Here is a 20,761-nt window from a genome sequence, read left to right as displayed (position 1 = left end):
TTTTTTTTTTCAATACGCCATCTAAAAAAACAACAGTTATAAATTAATTTTCATGTCAGCATACTCGTGAGCTATTGAATACTTGAGTTTCATACTTATGTGATATATAATATAAAAGTATAATAAATGACAATTTGACAACCATTTTGTTATAAATACGCGTTATTATTCATTATTTTTTTTATACACTGTTAATTAATTACAATTGGGTAGTACATGATATATAAAATTCTAGAGAGTTAAAAACGTATACATTACCTATAATAAGGTCAAATAAAATATGTATTAAAAATTCATAGTAATACCTAAATATTACTATAAAATATAAATTGATAATACAAATAGTAATTTGTAAGGAAATAAATAAATGCTATGATCTGAACAAAACAGATAATAGTTTAACAAAAATGTTGGATTATTTTTATAATAAACATTTTATACAGAACTTCTAATTTAAATATATTTTATTATATTGACAACTACTTCACTAGCTTATCTAACTTACTTATTCAATTGTCTTACATCATTTTAAAGTCCATTAAAAAAAAAATCAAATGATTTTTACTAGATAATTATTTATTTAACTGATGTATACTCGAATAACTCTGACTATCATCGAGTATAATATTATAATATGATATGTTTAAACTGTTGCCTAATTATTATTTTAAAGGAGTTATAATACCTATATTAATATAGTAAAGTGATTTATTTTAGTGAAATGGTTTACAAGACACAGAAACTTACATTTAAATTATTAGCGTGGATAATTTATTTGCCGTAAATTGTAAATATAATATTTTCAACAAGAACTGATGATATAAAAAATAATTCTTTTACAAAATAAGTATGCTATTCAAATTGTATGAAAAATAGTTGAAACTTATAATTTTACATTAAATAGAAAAAATAACTGAGTTTTATGAATGCTGTTTTTAATGGTTTTATTTCATAAAGTAGTTCAATTTCAAGTTTAATCTAGTGGTCTATTTTTTTTTCTGAATCAGGTATTAATAAATAATAATATATCTATGGAATGCTTTTACTACTAACAGACACATTATTTATTACACATATATATATTTAAAAAAATTCAGTTCATTGCCTAGCACTCTAGTATAATAATAATCAATATAATTACTATTTTTCATAGATATCTATAAAAATCTGAACATTTAATTTTATATACATATTATTACTATACATGTATGGTTTATACACGTTCCTGACTTAACGTACATTAAACCGTAAGTATACTATACAATTTACATTTGAAATTATATTAGATAAATTAAAATTGAATTCTACTTTTAAAGGCAAAATTTATGTAATTACAAACAATCTTGTGTCTTTTAAAAGGTAAATCTATAAATTATAATCCAACTTGTAAATTATTATTATTATTATTATTATTAAATAATTATGGCATTTAAATCAATTAAAAGTGATTAAGGAAAATATAAATATATAATAATAGTTGATAACTTGTTTTATTATATTTTATTTATATAATTTAATATAATGTAATAGTTAATTGTATGATAAATGGATTATTAAAAAAATTATATTTTTGTGGGCGTTTATTGACTATTGTTTTTATAATTATTTAATTAATAGTTACTAGTATTTTAAATTGAGTAAACATAAAGTGTAGAATTAAGATTTAAGCAACTATCTATTAGGCAAGTAGTTATCACAAGTCTATAATTATGTAATTTATTCTAAATTCGGTTTTCAACATTACTAGTTATCTCTTTCTATATTATAACTTTTAATACCTACTATAATAATAGTGAAATCCGTATTCGTTAGCAACAGCCAATAAATAAAATAAATTATATAAATAAATTCAAATTTAAGTATTGAAATTTATATTTTAAAATTAACTATTTTTCGGTTTTAACGTAAATATGGTGAAGGACTGCGTGAGTTTTACTACTGTTGTATTTGCTGTGAAAGTGTGAACAATATATTATATAACATACAAAATATTATACATAAATTATGCAGATAATACAATATATTTAATATTTATTATATCATAATTATTAATGTTAAATTAAAGAATATAATTTTTGATGTAGTACGAATATGCTCCTATTCAAAATTGTTAAATACATCAATAATTTATTTAAATTGTTGATTTATTGCGTGATTAAAATATTTTATATTCTTGATTTTCTTAAATAATTTCTTTATTCAAAATCGCATCGATTAAGTTCAATTGTATAAGACATACGATTACATTTTTTGTTAAATTACTAAAATTATTGAGCACGATATTTTCTTGTAATTATTTTCTCATGGAAGTAATGGTGAAAGTATTGTTAAATAAAATTATATATTGTACTAATTTAAAAATATAATTTCATTATTTTTATAAAATAATAATTATTGTTAGTGCTTAAATTGAAAAATATGGTGCACTGATATAGAGCTAATGTTTCTTTTAAGTGTATAATGCTATTATATAATTAGTAAAATTTATTAGAACATGTTAAATTGCTGAAATATCATTAAAGTTCTGGGGGGCTGATAGGGTTCTCTCAGTACAGCGTGCATAATAGATAATCAGACTAATCGAACTTAAATTGCTTATGTCGTATTTTACATATTAGTAAGTTACTTCATAAGTCATGACTGTTGTTCAATTGTTGAATATTATTTTCAACTTCGCAAAATATAACGGCAAGATAATGTTAAGGATTATCGTTAGTAGGTATCTATTTTTTTTTATATAAACATCTTTTAATACATGATTATTTTATTAATTAAAATTAATTTAAATAAGGATTAAGTATGTAGATTCTACGAATTGAGTCATGTTTTTACGATATACTTAACTGTTTTTTTTTTCTTATAACAGATATTAAACCATGCTAAAATAGTAAAAAAATATATGTACCGTTGTAAATAATCGTAGATGTAAATATAAACTAACATATTGGTTAGGAATGTCTTATTTTATTATTAATTAAAAAATTATTATTATAATAGGTAGGTATATTAATGAATATCAAATGAGTTAAAATATCTCTACAATATTGTGAATAATGATTTAAAATATAGAGATAAAAACATATTCAATACAATTTAACAATTATTTTTAAAATATGATTGCATAAAAGTTCACAATTTTAGTATAAAATGTTCACCAATATCAAGGTATTTAAATTTTCGTAAGTAATTGAATTTTTACTTAGAAACTGATGAACACTTTCAATTTAAAATAAAAAAATATTCAACATTTTATTTTTATTTTATTATATGACATATAGATGATTGATTATTTTACATAGTCAACTAATATAATGAAATAATATGTAAGTTAAGTCTTAAGTGTTTTTTAAATAGAAAATCGTATAAATTTATATTACCCAGATCGCTTATTTCAGACATAGAATTAAAATTGTATAGTATTTATATTTTTTAATAAATAAAACATATCTTTTGATTCATACTGTCGTGTGAACTGTGTAAACTGTCAACAAAATCTACATAATACTGACACTAAACCATATTAATTGACCCTGTGGCCTGCACTTGGCATATACCCGATTGGATAAAGTTAGCAGCACCGTAAACCGCTACAATAACATTAAATGCTTTTTTTTTCGTCCCTTTGCCTCGCCAACTACGTATATAGATGGAAAAAAACCTGTATGACGAAAAAATATAGACATAATGCCCTTCCCTACATTCTCTCTCTCTGTCGTCAATGAAAAATGTTGACTTACATTTAAGTCTCGATCACACATAACATTATGTTATTATATTATACGAATATATATATAATAATATATTATGTTATTATGTTATTGTACATATTACTGTGTATATGTTACGCTAGGAAAAGTATATAATAGTGTGTATTACGTGTATGGTCAGCTATGCACGCCGACGTGGGAGGGCCGCGCGGTCGATGACAAAAATGAAATGTTATCGGGAGGGCTCACGATTTTTAAAACCTCAAAAGAATGTTAATACTCCGAAACGTTTATGGTCCGGTGCAATATTTTTTTATTTCTACCGCGGTGTCCATAAAAAACACGTACGCACACACACACACACACACACACACACACACACACACACACGCACGCGAATGCGAACGCGCGCGCGCTGCACCGGTGTGTAAGCCGGTGCATGGCGGGACAGTGTGAAAGAGAGGACGGAACGTAATAATGTATAATGACTGTTTTATTTCGAACGCGCGGAAGAGACATTAACGCGTCTTGTCTATATATCGCCGCACCGCACGCTGGTTAACCCTCTCTGAACTGCTCCGGTCCATCGCACAGTCAATTTAACGCAATGAATACGATGACCGTCTTATAATAATAATGATAATAATGATGACACCGGTCTGTCGTACCTATACTCATATAATGCATATATATATATATATATATATATTATAGTTATAGTTATAGTTCTCGTCAGTCTCAACGGGTGTTGTTTTCTGCTGCCGCTATCGATAGTTAATATTGTGTCCTTGTGGCGCGCGCCACCGACGAAGACGATTACCGTTCATCTATAGCCGTCGTAAAATACGACCAATTTAACAAATTTACACACATATGCGCGTAGTATTTTTTTTTTTTTTTTTTTTTTTTTATTACCATTACGTTTTTAAACCTGTAAATAAATGCGATGAATTTGTGCCGGTGGTCGTTATTAGCGGTAATTTTCCTTGACAAAATAATGGGACTGCTTTTGCGATTAAGTCTTTTTGGTTTTATTATGGGATTTACTATACGTAACATTCGAACGTGTATATACATATTTGATTGTTTTTACGTCGAGCTGTCGATAAATTACACGTTTTGTAGAATGTTTGCAAGTTAACGTGGTACATGGCCACATGGCCTACACATAGAGTCTTATCAATTTTATTGCTTGAAAGGAACAACGATTTAAACTGCTCATTAGATTGATTATTACAGTCTTCAGCAACCTTATGAATATTACTTATTTTTAAATCGTTATTGTAAAAATAACTGCTGATATATTTACGTTTAACAGTTATTAATACATTCAAATTGTTCAATTGTTTAAATAAAATTTTATACATTTTTAATTTTAATGAACTTATTACAATCATCATTTTGGAAAACTGTTGTGAACTGTTATAAAACCAGAAAAAGAAAATTGGTTTTATTTTTAAAGTTGTCAAATTACAACTTTTTTAGTAATTTATTATACATTTTTCTTTAAATTATTATCATGCCTAAAAAACATCCTGCAATCATCGGCGTGTTAAACAATAATTTAAAGCTTAAATATTTATTTGTTTTGAATTAAAATATATTATTACGGTTCCAAGTGCATCTTGCAAACAATCTCTCGCAATGGTCTATCGATATTTTATTTTACTTTGAACTCCTAATCGCCCGAAGGTTTTCGTGCATTTGATTTTTTTTTCATTCGAACAGTCGATGAAACGTGTATTCTTCACGGTTCACTAATCATTTTTAAATTACATACACAAAGCGCGGGACGGTATGTACTCAGTTGGCTACCCATAAGCGAGTGAGACACTAAATCTCAGAAAAAAATAAAAGAAGTAGGTAAGAATAATAATATTATTGGTTCACCAAACCTACTGTTTCAAAATCCTTGAATTTCCGGTTAAAGACCTGAGGATTTCTGGTTCAATAGACCCCAGTCTTTCTAGTGATGGACTGTCAACAATTACGATTTAAATCTCGTACGAATTTACAATAGGTTTATATTATGCATAAAATATTATTATTAATAATGTAATAATGTTATAGGCACGATAATAGCAAGATGTGGCCATACATACGGAAAACAGAGAGCGTTGCAGAACTTAAGATGAAATTCACCGGTAACCAAAATGTCAAGAACGGCATTGGGGTTTCGGATAAACCAACCAGGATACCGCAGACGAGCACAAGTATTACGGTAACAAAAAATGGTGTGAAGCAGAAAATTCCGGTTGTAAACTCCAAAAAAGTAAGTACCTATACTATTTATAATTTAAATTTTTAAGTTATAAGGTAATATTTTATTATATTTGAAATTAATTATTATACAATAATAATATAAATATTATATTATACTACTATTATTATACATATCAAATCTATCAAATAGTTAATAATAAAATTGAGGAAAACTTGGAAATTTTAATATTAAAAATGTGGGTAATAATAATAATGATTTTTAAATTATATTATGTTATATTTTTTTCTCATGAAAGATAAATAAAAAAAATTTAAACAATACAATATTTTGTGAAAGAAAACTTTATTATTGCTACATAATATTAAATTTGAACATAGATTTGGTGTATGATTTTTAAATAATCTGTGATCATATCTAGAAAATTAAGGAAACCTATGGGCTATGATACTTATTCATGATTTGTAAGAAATTCCTTAATGATAGTTTTAGCTTGTATTACGATATTTGATCATATTATGAGCAAATATTTTTTTCATAATGTTGTATAATTACTAATTAAGTTATATTAATATCTATAACAAAGATATTTGTAAAATGCTTAATTATATTATAATCTTCTCACAATTGAGTTAATAGTAGTAATAATAATAATAATAAATAATAATAATAATAATAATGAATATAAAAAACACTATTATGTTATAAAATCATTGGATTTAAAAAAAAAATAATAATCCACAAGTATAATTTGAATAAACTTCGTTTCTATCGATAAATATATTTTCAAATATTGCTATAAATTATATCTATTGCAAGATTCATTTCTAATTCAAATTTCTAGTTCTTTTATAGACATCTATACATCGGTTCTATACTCATATTTTCGTTGTAACAAAGATAGTCAGGGATATATACAGTATCAATTTTATTGGCATTAAAAATATTTTATAATATTTGATCACGAAAAACAAGAGGCGCACTAGCGGCCATCGACCGGTTGTAACACAGTGACCGGTTCTATCTGGTTTTAATGGTACATACACATACAGATCCAAGACAAGATACGCAATACATAATATATATGTATAGACGTATAGTGTATACGCATATGAACGTATTCGTGTTATTCCGTTTACTTCCGGTTCCAATTCCCATTTCGTTAGTAAAAGACAAAAAAGCAAAATACAAGATTCTGAATGCTAAGCACATTGTATACGGAATATATTACAGTTTAATATCGTGATATATTCTACATTTAAAATGTATATTCATTTAAATATGTTAACCACATTGTCAAACTTATCAAAAAAATAATAATTTTGACATCATGGTAATGCGCGACCCATGTATCATTGTTACTGTGACTATTATTGTTCACAAAATGCAATATATTACATTATACTAAATTCCAACTAGGAGGTAATAAATCAATTGCTTTATTTAGAAAAAAAATTAAAATAGTGGTGAAGTCTTTACCACTATTTTGATTACCGATGTTTAGTGGTCCAGTGAATGCATATGACAATATAGTATAATGCACTATAGACAGGAGATACTAATGTTATGAATCATATACGTATACTCTTGTATATGAATTATGAATAGTCATATAGTTTGTATAGAAGTATGCATATTTCAATAAATCATTTTAAAACTGAATAAAATATAGATTAAAGTATATAGTAATGTATTTAAAACACAATTTTAGTTAATTTTTACAAATTTGATTATTTTTTTTTATTAAAATGCATAGTATTTTATAGATAGATTTGAAAATTCCATTTTAATGTTATAAGTTTTATTACAAGATACTATGATTTACTTATTTTTATTATATTATAGAATTTCTTTTATGTATCAATTCTTTTTATATATCGATTCGTATTATAAATAAGTACCTAGTGAAAAGTATTTAAAATTATTTATTTTTTGGTAATTTATGTAATACTAAATATCACGATTTATTTTATGTTCTTGTAATATCTTGATATACTCATATAATTTAAGATATTTAATGTTGGAGATATAATATTATATATAGTGAATAATCAGTATCAATGAATTAAATTATCATTAAGTACCCAAGTATAATACAAGTTATTGATTGATATTATCATAAATATAATATTATGTATTGTAAAAAAAATTAGAATACATTTCAAAAATATATTAAAACGGACTATGTACACTTTCTAAAAATCAAATTTCCAACCATGTATAGTCCCTAGTCCCTGAATTTATAATAACAGGTTTTGACAACTGACGAAAGTAACAGAGTTGAGTTCCATCAAACCGACCTCCCTTGGCGATCAATAATCTTCAACTATTTTTTATTTATTTATCTGTACTGAATCTTCTGAAAAATTGGTGCCCTGACTATACTGTATTAATGTATTATGTAAATTATAACCATTAAGACGTCGGTAATGTACTTTCGTACCGTGTGAACCAAGTGTAAGCTGTCGTCAATCTGTCCGTACAAGTGCGGTCCCTAGTTACATTGACGTGTATTGGTTTACTCCGTAAGAGTTTCAATACCGGTATTTGCTCTGTTTCCAAAAGTAATTGTAGAATGATTATCTATTTTTTTATACTTTATATGCAAATTTTGTCATGTTGATAGGTATTTGGTAATTTGTTACATTATTTCAAGTATGAAGAAAACAAAAATTTCACCTAACATGAAAATTTAAATTGAAATGTTAATAATATTTCAAATGAACGTAATATCGTATATGTATATTATTATTGTATGTAACTGGTTTTGAATTAGAATTCGTATTAAGACATTAATGATGCGTTTTTCTATAAAATGTTTAAAATACAGTAGTTATTTTTTTTCTTATATATAATGAGCAAAGTGTTGAATGTATTTATTATACAATGATGTGTGTTTTTTGTACATTACATATAATCATATATATATATATATATATATTTGTAATTGTCATTACCGTTATAAACAGCAAAATGGTTCAATCATTAAATTTGATGGTAGTTAGGTTTTTGGTATCAAATTAGATAGTTGGTACTTAACTATTACGAAGTATATAGAGTATCGAAAAAACGACCAGTAACTTTTCAAAATAATTGGTACATACATAAATAAATTCGAATAATTCAAAAATAAATAACTGTAGATTTGAAAACTAAAAATATTCACATTAAGGTCTTTCAATGAAATTTAGAGTCATTTGAAATTTTTGATTTGTGTTTTTTCAGTTTTATTTTGTTTTGCGTATGATAAAAAGTATTTTTATAATTTTAATTAATACATTTAACTAAATGGTAAATCGACTTTTTATTAATATTTGAAGTTAAAATCACGAAAATTGTAAATTATTTTATAGTTAAATTAATTTTAACTGTAACTGAATATAATATAATGTTCCACACTCAAATCAGTCTTAGAGTATTTTAAAAATATCAATGATTTTATGAATGATTCATTATTGTATTCAAATTTAACACATTCATTACTGTGACCTACTCAATGATGGAATACACAAGAAACGCTACTAGGTATTACAACAGATTCACTTTCCAAGTTTTAAATATATTTTTAACTAATGAGTTAATGCTATTTACTTTATATATAATCTGATATTGAAATCTTCATATCTTAAATGTTGATAGTAGTTTCTTATATTAAAATAATTATGTAATATTATGTTCGATATGAATTCAAGTCACATCCAAAATATATAAAAATTAATATTCATACAGACAAAAAGTTACTGAAACAACGTTATAACAGTTTTGTTTGTTAGGATAGGTGAGTTAACCACTATAAACGCAATTAATAAACGGAGCATACTAAAACAACGGTATCTAAAGAACACATTTGAAATTTGTTAACCTACCGGCACATGGTTTCGGTCATAACACTTACGCAAAATTACATACCGTTAAACGTGCACACAGCAATGTTATTGCTTTTATTTTTTAATTCATAATTTGTTTTATATATATCTAATTATACAACTTCCAGAATTACAATGGCAATTTATGCATATACTTAACGATAACGGCGCCGCGTATATGTACATTGAATATCGTATTCAATTGTTATGTTCAGTATGTAGTACATGCTATGGGGGGGGGGGGTATATAAATGATATTATTAGAATCTTAATTTGTATGGGAAACGAACATAGTTCATTTTTTCTTTGGGTCCGTCCTATATAGCTGAGATCTTACAGTAACATACCGAAAATAATGGAATCCACATAGGTATAACTAATTTTAAGACGTTTCGTTGGTGGTCCACTATATGCGTGCATAATAATAATAATATGTAGGCCTGTTCTGATTATAGCCCACGGGATGGAACAATAATAATCAACCATTGATACAAACTTTTGTGATCTGTTCGCTATTCACCATTTAAAATATTGTTCATCTAAAAGAAAAGAAATGTTATAATTATTTTCTACACCTACTACTCAGCCGTTGAATTCTTCGATTCAGTTATTCTAAGCCAAGTTTTTTTTTCAATTTCATTTTTCATTAGCATTTGTTTAGTTATAAGAAACAATGTTGGATATAACTAAGATGATAATATGTTTATTTCTGTAAATTTGTTATGTTTTTGTAGTATACTCAGAAGTTATGCCTATTTAAATTTCTATTTCACAATTGTAAAAAATAAAGTTTAGATAATTTGTACAAATTGTTACATTGAAAACTATTTGAAGATATTTACCGTTGAATATAAAGAAATAGTTAAATATATCAACTATTGTAAAAAACTCATTTTTTAAATTACAAAACCAATTAATATTACGATATTTATTTAGTTTTAGTAATATATTAAAATGCGAAGTTAGAAATTGTGTATTAAATTTTAAATCATATCATCGACCATATAATAAGGATAATGCCTATACTATATGATATGGTTTATAATTCTAATTAGTTAGATAATCCATATAATATCATAACACAATAATTAGAATTTTTTCTTTAATTCACGAATCCTCTTCAACTGTAAATTCAAAATCAAGCTTAGGATAATATAGTTGTAAAATATTTAATATTTTAAATACAAAATAAACAAAAAATTAGAACTATTAATTTATTTATATATACGCATCATTAGATTATTATCACGATTTTTTTATTTGGCTTAAATTCTATAACTTAAATAAATAAATTGTTAGGACAACATGGTCAGTGCATTAAACAAGAGAAAAGTAGATTTAACTGTTTGTTTATTTTTCTCTTTATTTTTATTCTCTCATCTAAACCCTAAGGAAATAGGAAACGTTAACATACATATACGCTACATGCGAAAACGACCAACTCACGAACAATATGCTGCATGTAAACGAGTGGGTATCGTGTGTATGAATCTTGTTTAACAGTAACTCAGCCGTCGTAAGTACAAAACAGCAGCGCGACGGGCCATAATATTGAAAATTAAATATCTTGTTGAATTTTTTTATTACATACTTATGTACAAAAAATATGTTACCCGTATGCAATTTAAAAAAACTTAAATGATTTAGTATGGAAATTCCAAATATAATAGTAGATAATCATATTGTAACTTGCTTTCTGCGAGCAAATAAAAATGTATAATATATAATGTTTAGTTAAAAATGTAACGTGTTAGTCAAATACTGAATTGTGTATTAAGTTTAAATAACATTTTAAGTACGTTGACTTTTTTTTCAATTATTAAGATTTATTAAAAAAAATTTAAATTACGAGAACTGAAACACAGTATCGAAAACCTAGCTATAATATTATAATATACTTAAAGTCTTCTAATTTATAATCTTGAATGTAAAATACAATAAAGTTGTTTACATGTTTATTGGCGATATTAAACTAAATTTATGTTTAAGATATCAAAATTATCGAGGTTAATTTATCGAATGAACTCTATTATAGTTTCTATATTTATTTAAGGTTTGAAAAATAATGAGTTTATTATACTTACTAATTATCTTGTATTATAAATTATGATAGATAGTATTACACCAATTGCAATATAAAAAATAAGAATATATTGTTTTTTTATATAATAATCGTCATCTTTTTAAAATAGTTAGTTTTAGTTAGATACTCATCAATACATCCATTATGTATACATATTGAATCAATCATTTTACTTAGATATATTTATTATCAACATTAATTATTCTTCGTTACAATCATTAATTAATTCGACTAATATTCCAAAATTCTGAATATGATATTATTAAATAATTTTAAATATAAGTATTAAGTACATATATATATATTTTTTTATATAAAACGTAATTTTATTTTATAAAATATAATTTCTGAAATTTAACTACACTTTATTTCTAGTGCTTAATGTTTATGATGTATTATTATATAGGTACATTTGAATACGATAAAGTCCTTACACCATATAAAAGATATCCATTCATTAAGTTAACAATTTCTTTTAAAACAACTAAATAAACTGTGGGCGATAACATTTCACTTCTGATATCGTTTTTCTAACATTATATTATATTTAAATACTAAGACAATTTTTATATTCTAAATTTTCATGAATAACTTACATATTATTTATAGCTATATAGTATATATTTTATTAGCTATGTGAAAGTTTAGATTGTTTAGAATAGAGAGTTTAGCATAAAAACAATCCTTTAACATCGTTGATCTAAATTGAAAATGTAATAAAAATGCATAGTGTTAGGTATTGGATTTAGTATTAGTATGATATAATATTATTCGTCCGTTAAGCTACCAGATAGTTAGTGCCTGTTCTGTTCTTTAGTATTTACTATAATATGTAATACAATTTCCTGGCAGATTTAATGTCAATGACTATCGACTAACACTTTTAATTTAATGATATTATAAAAAGTCGGAAAATTAATCGTTAAGTGTATAATGTATATACATAGTTTTGTGGTGGAATTGTTTTCAATATGTCTATTGTTATAATATATTTTTTTATTATTTTCAAATCAATTACAATATTTCAATATTGCAATTTCGTCTTCATTGTTTATGAATTATAATGATTGAAAATATAATGAAAAATCAATAGAGCAGGACGGAGAAACCACCGGAGGTTTTCGTGTTTGACGATTTTTGTTGAGGATTGAGCTTCTGAAACATGTTATATTATAAAAATTTCAAACCATCTTAACAGTCAATAAGAAAGTAATAAATTATATAAAATATATAACTAAAAAAAAAATCCCAAAAACAATACTCGATTGTAAAAACAACGGCTTAATCGCTTTGAGCTAAAAAGTTATACAGTCATTTTGCTTAAGATGTTTAATACGTTATTGTATATTATCTACACCACGAAACATTTGTTGACTCCAAAAAGTAAAAATACTCAACGAAACCACAAATTGATGTCGTTGAACCACAATATATACACGCCATAATAATGGTCTGTAAATGGAAGAGTCTGTGTGCTCGGTGTACAGAGCTGTGTCAATTTCCTTTCTTTTCGCCGCCGCCATATATTCAATGTGTATGTAGACGTCTGCACTGGGGTTATGATGGAGAACGATAGTCGGAGCAACAGGTGCTTTGCTAGTGCACTCAGTTCGGTCTCACGTTCCAACGGTGAAACGTGTTTTGATTGTTGCGTCTGTGCGCGTGTTCGGGAATAATGCCGGTGCCGTTGTTATCGGTCGAGTGTCGTCCACAAGGCTTGTTATATATTTATTATTATTATTAATTTCTCATTGATACACCCACAACTTCCGATGGATCTTATAAACACGCCACTCCATTTTGACGCTGCCATGCAGGTAAACAGATATTTTGAAATTTTTCTTGACGTGCACTCCGATATAGACTTGAACGCTTGCACTGCAGTTATTTACCCTATTTAGTATTTTAGATGACAGACTTCGTTTTAAGATTTGTTAAGTCCGTTGCTTCATGTATTAAAGTTCAATATTCTTTTCCCAAAAAAATATCAATAAAATATGTATTTAGAGTTAACTGTTTAATTCAAAATATTAACCATTTTTGTTGAAATTCCAATGATAATACTTAATAAAAAATAAAACATTTGGTAATATTTTAAAACAAGTTGTAACGGTATAATCAATTTAATTATTACAAACTATTAAAGTTATCTTTATTTGATTAATGTTATAAAAAAATTGTATTTATTTTTAAAATCATACTGATATTTGTTTATAATATACTGTATTTACTTACATCACTTGTACTGTATACATACATTTCTCATATCTAAAATAGGGTTTAATTTACAACCAACACAGTTTTATATGTTGTTAATAAAATTATTATTTAGTATTTCGTTGTTAATATTTTATTGGTGCATACATTATAATTTTAAATAGCTATAATTTAAACTAAACATTTTATACGAGTTACAAAAATTAATGTTTAAAAGATAATAACGAATAATTATTTATTTTTTATACAAAAATATTATAAATAAAAATTATGGAGTACCTAATTAAATCAAATGTATCTGTTGTGTTCATTTAATTTTGAATACATAAATTTTTAGATAATTAAAGACTTCAATAATTTAAAATTATGAATGATTACTGATATTACTATTATATTATTAGACATTAGTTATAACTTTATAAGTGTTATTTTTTTAACAAAATAATATGTATCTGATATTTTTATATTTTATATTTAAAAATAATTTTAAAATGTATATACTAAAGAACAATTAAGTGTGATTTATACATTCATTATGCGTAATTGATAGTTGCATAGGTACTAAAATACCTCTAGTAAAAAAGTTAAAACATTTTATAATATATATATATATATATATATATTATAAAATAAGTGGGTAATTAATAAAATGAAACTGTATTTTTAACCATTATTTCTAATTATACGAGTTGATCATGTTATTTTATTTTTATCAAATAACGATAAAGAAGGTTTAGTGAATTTATATTTGAATTTTACAGTCAGTATATCTCACGACTTTTATTTATAGGAAAATGCAACAAATAAAAGTAGATACCTACCTACGAGTTGTAACATATTATACAATACACTTTTTACTTGTTGCCTGATTACCATAGTAGTTTGTGTAATGTGTTACTTATCTAAATAGAAATATAATTGATAATAATTATTTTTATTTACATTTAAATAACTATGGTTTAATTTTCAATAAAAATCGTACTTCTACTTAATTAAAGACAACAGTTAAATGTTTAAAAACAAAATATTTAAAATTTAAAACAGAGTTAATATTTAAACTACATAATAATTTTATTTAACTTTAATTATCTTATAATAATTATAAATGTCATTTAAAATCTCTATTAATTAATAAAAAATGAAAATACATTACATAATTTATTTTTACAAATTTTGTAATTGACATTGATTTTGAACTATCATAATAATAGTTATATTTTAGTAAAATTATTTACTAAATAAGTATGATTTATAGTCTTATTGAAAACATAATTTTACCATAATGGATTATAAGTGTACATTTCTTTCGATCTAAAAAATTTATTTTATAAATAATTTAGCCTGGTATAGATAACATTAGCATCTTTTATACTTTATTGGTAAGTTATATTATAACGTAAAAAACTTATCGGCCTCGACCTATAGTGTCGTATAAATCGGCCTAAGTCACTATACATAAAGCCCCCAGGAATCATTGCGATTGACCACAAATCGATATTGGCCTTAACCTCCTGTACATTCACCTCTGATCTAACCAATTGTGATTTTTGGTCACGAATTCAATTTTAATTCGTTCCTTTTAAATCGTTCATTACGATGATGGAAGATGATTTCAAGTTAAGCTTGCGAATAATAATTTTGAATTTGATACCGTACTAGACAATGGTTTTCCAAATAGGGTTTGTAGGGGAAACTCAAATTCATTAATGTGCATACACTTATCTAAAGCTTGAGAAATACTGTTTGAAACAATCCATGCATGAAATTCAATTATAAGGACAAATATAAAATCTCTAATAGTACGTGTTTTTTTTATACAAGCTAATAGCGAAGAACAATCTTTGTTTAAGCAGCATTTTTAGTATTTATTATATTTTTTGATCTATACAAAATTAAAGGTAAGTACTTTGAACTAATAGTTATTAAATAAAAAAATAAATATTAAGTTCCTACAATTGAATTGAATGTGATAATAATACATTTTAACATATTGTCATAATTACTTGTTATTATATTTATACATATGTATATATATATATAAATTATTTACAAATTATATTAATCACTATAATATAATATAAATGATAAAATAATAATATTCATTATTCATAATAATATACTATATAAAATTTAAATTGTTTTGTAATAATTTTTTTAAATTTATACGAAAGATATTGCTGTATTAATGTATACAATTTACAAAGATTATATAGAAATTGAAAAATAATAACAAATAGATAAAGCAAAATTGTATTGTATCTTAAACATTTTTTAATCTATTATTTTCGAAATTGTTTATTCGGTTAATTATTATTACTATTAGGTTTGACTAATCACCCAAAAACATAAAAAGCAACTACATTTGTTACTGTTGAGCAAGGATTATCGGGTTATTTTTAAATTGGATTAAACTGCCATTTATAGACCAAGTCATTCGGCGTGTTATTCAATATTTTACGATGAGAACTGTGTAGTCATGCATGTTATTATTCTTCGCAAATTACAAGCTAAATTTTAAGACTAAGCTAACGGAAATGTAATAATACTCTTCTATTACGATGATATTTTAATCAAAATAACATTTGTTTTACTTAAACGTGCGTTCTATAAATATATATATTTTTTAAATATTATGTTTATGTATAATATTATCAATATTATATTATTATGCTAGGTACATATCGTTACAACACTATACGGTACAGTTTTTAACCGGCTATTTTGCATATACCTGTTGCCCGACAATAATTATTAGATTACCTATACGTTTATAATATGATACTATACATTGTGTTTATGTATTTTTGTTTTCTGGAAATAGCGATTTATTGTTGTCGTAATAACCACTGCGCATGCACTTGACTGCAGTGATTTCATTCACTAAAATAATCGGGGGAAGATGTCGGTCATTTAATTATTATTCGGTGTTCCAAACGAACGGACTGGGAACTCGTTTTTTTTTAGCGACTTCCTTTCCTACATGTTCCACATAATAAATTATTTACCTATCGTTCGAAATTTCATCAGCCGGTTTGAGATATTCTCTCGACGAGCAGTGGCGGCGGCACAACGTCTAGGAGGGAGGGGTGGAATGAGTAACCAGTCTTCCGATTTAGCCAATTGTTCTTTGACATTTAAGAACAATCTGGGACATCGGGTGCCCTTATAAGGTAAATGGGCCAATTGTCCAGTAGAAATTTGGGGCGCTCTTCCTGTATATACCTACCTATATAAATATATACATATCTACGGATTGATAGTATTGATAGAGGCCGTCGGTAGCTATAGAATACGTTTATTAATAATATATACAGCGCGCTGCGCATTATATATTAAATCGTTCATCGTTGTTACGTAAACGATTTGAATAGTAAATAATAATTCCTCTAGTTACCTGTAAAGGGTAGGTAGATCCAGGGAAAAAGAAAGGAAAAATTGACAACCCAGTAACGGGAGATTCAGGTAACAGGTGGGTCAGTGGACCAAGCGGCTGGTTATAATAACTTGGGGCCCCCGTGCGGCGTGCAAGAGTAATATGTGATAAGTGGCACATCCTCCTCGTGTGAAACGACGTTTGGCTATCGCGGGAACGTGACCTCGGCATTTACAATTTTTCGTATGTTATATATCCGTATTGGCATTGTTTTCCCACCACGAGTGAAAATTTATTTTAAATTTCATATTTGAACGCATCGTTGTTTAGTTCCGAATTATTTTTTAAAACATTTTATTTTATATTCGTCAAGTGGGCGGGACACATTAATAAAAATTGATATTATTATTATTATTTTTTCAATAAACATACTTTTAATTAACTCCATGATCACCATAATACTATAATCGTAAATGTCTCTACAAAATAATATTTATTTTCGTGTTATTCCATAATATTATATACGTTATTAAAATAAAATCAATTAATGTGACATAATTATTTGAATAATTTACAGTGGATTATCGCAATAGATTATAAAACGTAATAATATGTGTATGTTTACGTTGTATGTATGTCCATAAATACAATAATACTCAGACGCTTAACCTATATAAAAGTATACTACCAAACAAAAATAAAAATGATTGTTTATTATACAGTAGTTATTTGCCTAGTATATTTCCTTCAAACTCGTATTTTTTATGTTAACATTGTTAACTAAAAATTACTTAAGGCAATGTGTTAAGAACAACCTCAAATTGAACTTAATTTAACTTAGTACAAAAATCTTAATAGGCACAATAATATAGCTCATAACTCTATTTATGTTTTTAATAATGTTTTATTAAAACGATTAGTGTGAATAATTAAATTTAAAATATTTTATTATAAATTGTGATACAGCCGCGTACTCAGTGTATATTTTGAAAAATATAAAATTTTTAAAAGTTGTAATATAATGTTAAATACAACATTGATTTTTTTTTAGTAAACAAACAAATTTTTAATTTAATATTATTGATTTTTGATATGTCATTATGTTATTTTTAAAATTTATAACTCTTGACTAACTAATAATCTTTTGACATCTGATGGCATTAGAAAGTCGAATACGCAAGGGGAAAGCTCAGACCATGTGACATTATGAAATAATGGGAACTGTTAACATACCTGCGGCACTTCCTGTGCCCGAGGACAGTAAAACATGCTAAAACTATAAATAGTAACTGTTATGGATATAAAAGAACCCGATATCCGTAATGACGTGATATATTAACGTATTATGTAGTAGAAACAAAATGAAATATATCCTCGAAGCACAATTTTCGAATATTACAATTTTTTATAATCAATCTATAGCGATACAAGTCTTAGTCTACCATATAATTATATCACGGTCCTCTATACAAACACAAATATTTAAATTAATGAGATAATCAAATTAAACGATTTCCCTTTCAGCTTTGAGCGTAAATTACCTTTATAAGGCATCTTTTGTCGGTATATTTTTAAATATTTTTTTGGAATGTATTTCGTTTTCCATGTATTAGAAATGATAATATTTCTAATCGATGCAAAATGTGAATATTGGTTATCCATATCTCATAACATATTGAGCAGATGATGTGTTCACATAACAGCATTGTTTTCTAAAATCAATTTATAGTGAAGCAGTTATTACTGTTTTTTTTTTATGTGTCCGTAAGCTAACAAAGTGACTGAAATGTTATAATTTATAACTGCAGAGTATTACAATTATTTAAAAATGTACTTAACTTACATGTTTCCTATGCCAAGCAGTTTAATCTATTGCTATATTCAAACCTTATGTTTTATATTACCTAATTATACCTAGTTATTTAATTTATACCAACATTTAAAGTGTACTTCGACAAATTCGCAATAAAATGTTTATTAAGCTACATTTTTTTTTTTTTTGATGACCTGTGTTATGATTGTGTGTTTATATCTAATGGTCAACGAAAATGTTTGTAGTACATAATTCGTACGTAGTATACCTTTGTATTGTCCAAATAGTATAATATATCGTGTGTTCATGTTCGAAATATAATATGATGCTTCCGCCCTATAGACATCTAATATATATTTAATCAAAGTAAAAATACGAAATAATGCCGCCACTGTGTGTATTATAAGCACAGTAGACTAAAATTTATACTGATCTTAGACTTTTTAATAAACTTCAAAGAAATAATATGTAATAGAATAAAACATTATCCACCATTAATAGCAATTTAATCATTATCGTAAACGCGTTTCCGATAGCTTCGTGTCGTTACCTCGTTAATTACGCTCCATCACGAGAACGTGCCCTTAATTGGTTGTAATGTTTAATTACTCATTAACCACCGTGTACCGTCATTATCGTCTGGTGAACTTTTTTCTCTCCAAACACGCACAAGTGTGATTTCTACATTTCCCTTGTCACTGTTTAAAAAAATATATATATATCAAATATAATATAACATAATTCATTTCATATAAATAATCATTAAACATTTTTTCTCTTAAATACATACAGAATTAGTAATACAATAAAATTACAGACAATTAATTAAAAGTATAATTTAGATTTACAAAAACATTTTTAGTTGTATAACATTAGAAGGAATATAGTTGTCCGTGTATACAACGTAGATATACCTATCACATACATATATATATATAAATTACAATAACTGTAAACAAATAAGATGTATTGTAGCGCGTTTTGGAGAAACATATGAATATATGATCATGTTTAAGGAATCATTAATATTTAAAAGAATTTCAAGTTTCATATCATATTATAATTTTTAACCAATATTTGTTGTATTTTTTAATAATAAATTAAACACATTATAATATTATACGATTAAGTTTGCTTATACTCGTATCATTCATAATATACTAACATTACCGTTATACGTAATAGGTATGCCTATTATGTTAAAAAACTTAAAATAATTATATATATATATAATATGATATTAAATTGTACATATATTTATATACCTATAAATGTATAATTATTTTATATATATATATATATATATATATGTATGGGATTATGTTGATAAGACGTTGTTAAAGAGTATAAGCTATTGAAAATAATTAATTTTAATTTTATTCAAAATAACGATCTTTGTTGGATATTAAAAGCTAATATACTTAGTATAATAAACCATTATTTTTTCTCAATCTCATAGAATAAAGTAAAGCTATTTATTT

General features: G+C 25.4%; 1 protein-coding gene across 4 annotated transcripts in view; it reads left to right on the top strand.

The window, feature by feature from the left end:
* Positions 1 to 20,761, top strand: part of LOC113548505 (protein MLP1) — a 46,201-nt gene that overhangs the window by 3,063 nt on the left and 22,377 nt on the right. For 3 of the 4 annotated variants that reach the window (XM_026949411.1, XM_026949412.1, XM_026949410.1), the window contains exon 2: positions 5,778 to 5,979. In XM_026949411.1, coding sequence (XP_026805212.1) covers positions 5,794 to 5,979 — 186 coding nt within the window. In that variant the 5' untranslated portion in view covers positions 5,778 to 5,793. Of the gene's footprint in view, positions 1 to 5,777; positions 5,980 to 13,485; positions 13,695 to 20,761 lie in introns of those variants that run through there. The other variant, XM_026949413.1, reaches the window with a different exon arrangement.

This window comes from Rhopalosiphum maidis, chromosome 1, assembly GCF_003676215.2.
Source record: "Rhopalosiphum maidis isolate BTI-1 chromosome 1, ASM367621v3, whole genome shotgun sequence".
NCBI classification, from domain to species: Eukaryota; Metazoa; Arthropoda; class Insecta; order Hemiptera; family Aphididae; genus Rhopalosiphum; species Rhopalosiphum maidis.
This window is presented reverse-complemented; position numbering and strand designations above follow the sequence as displayed.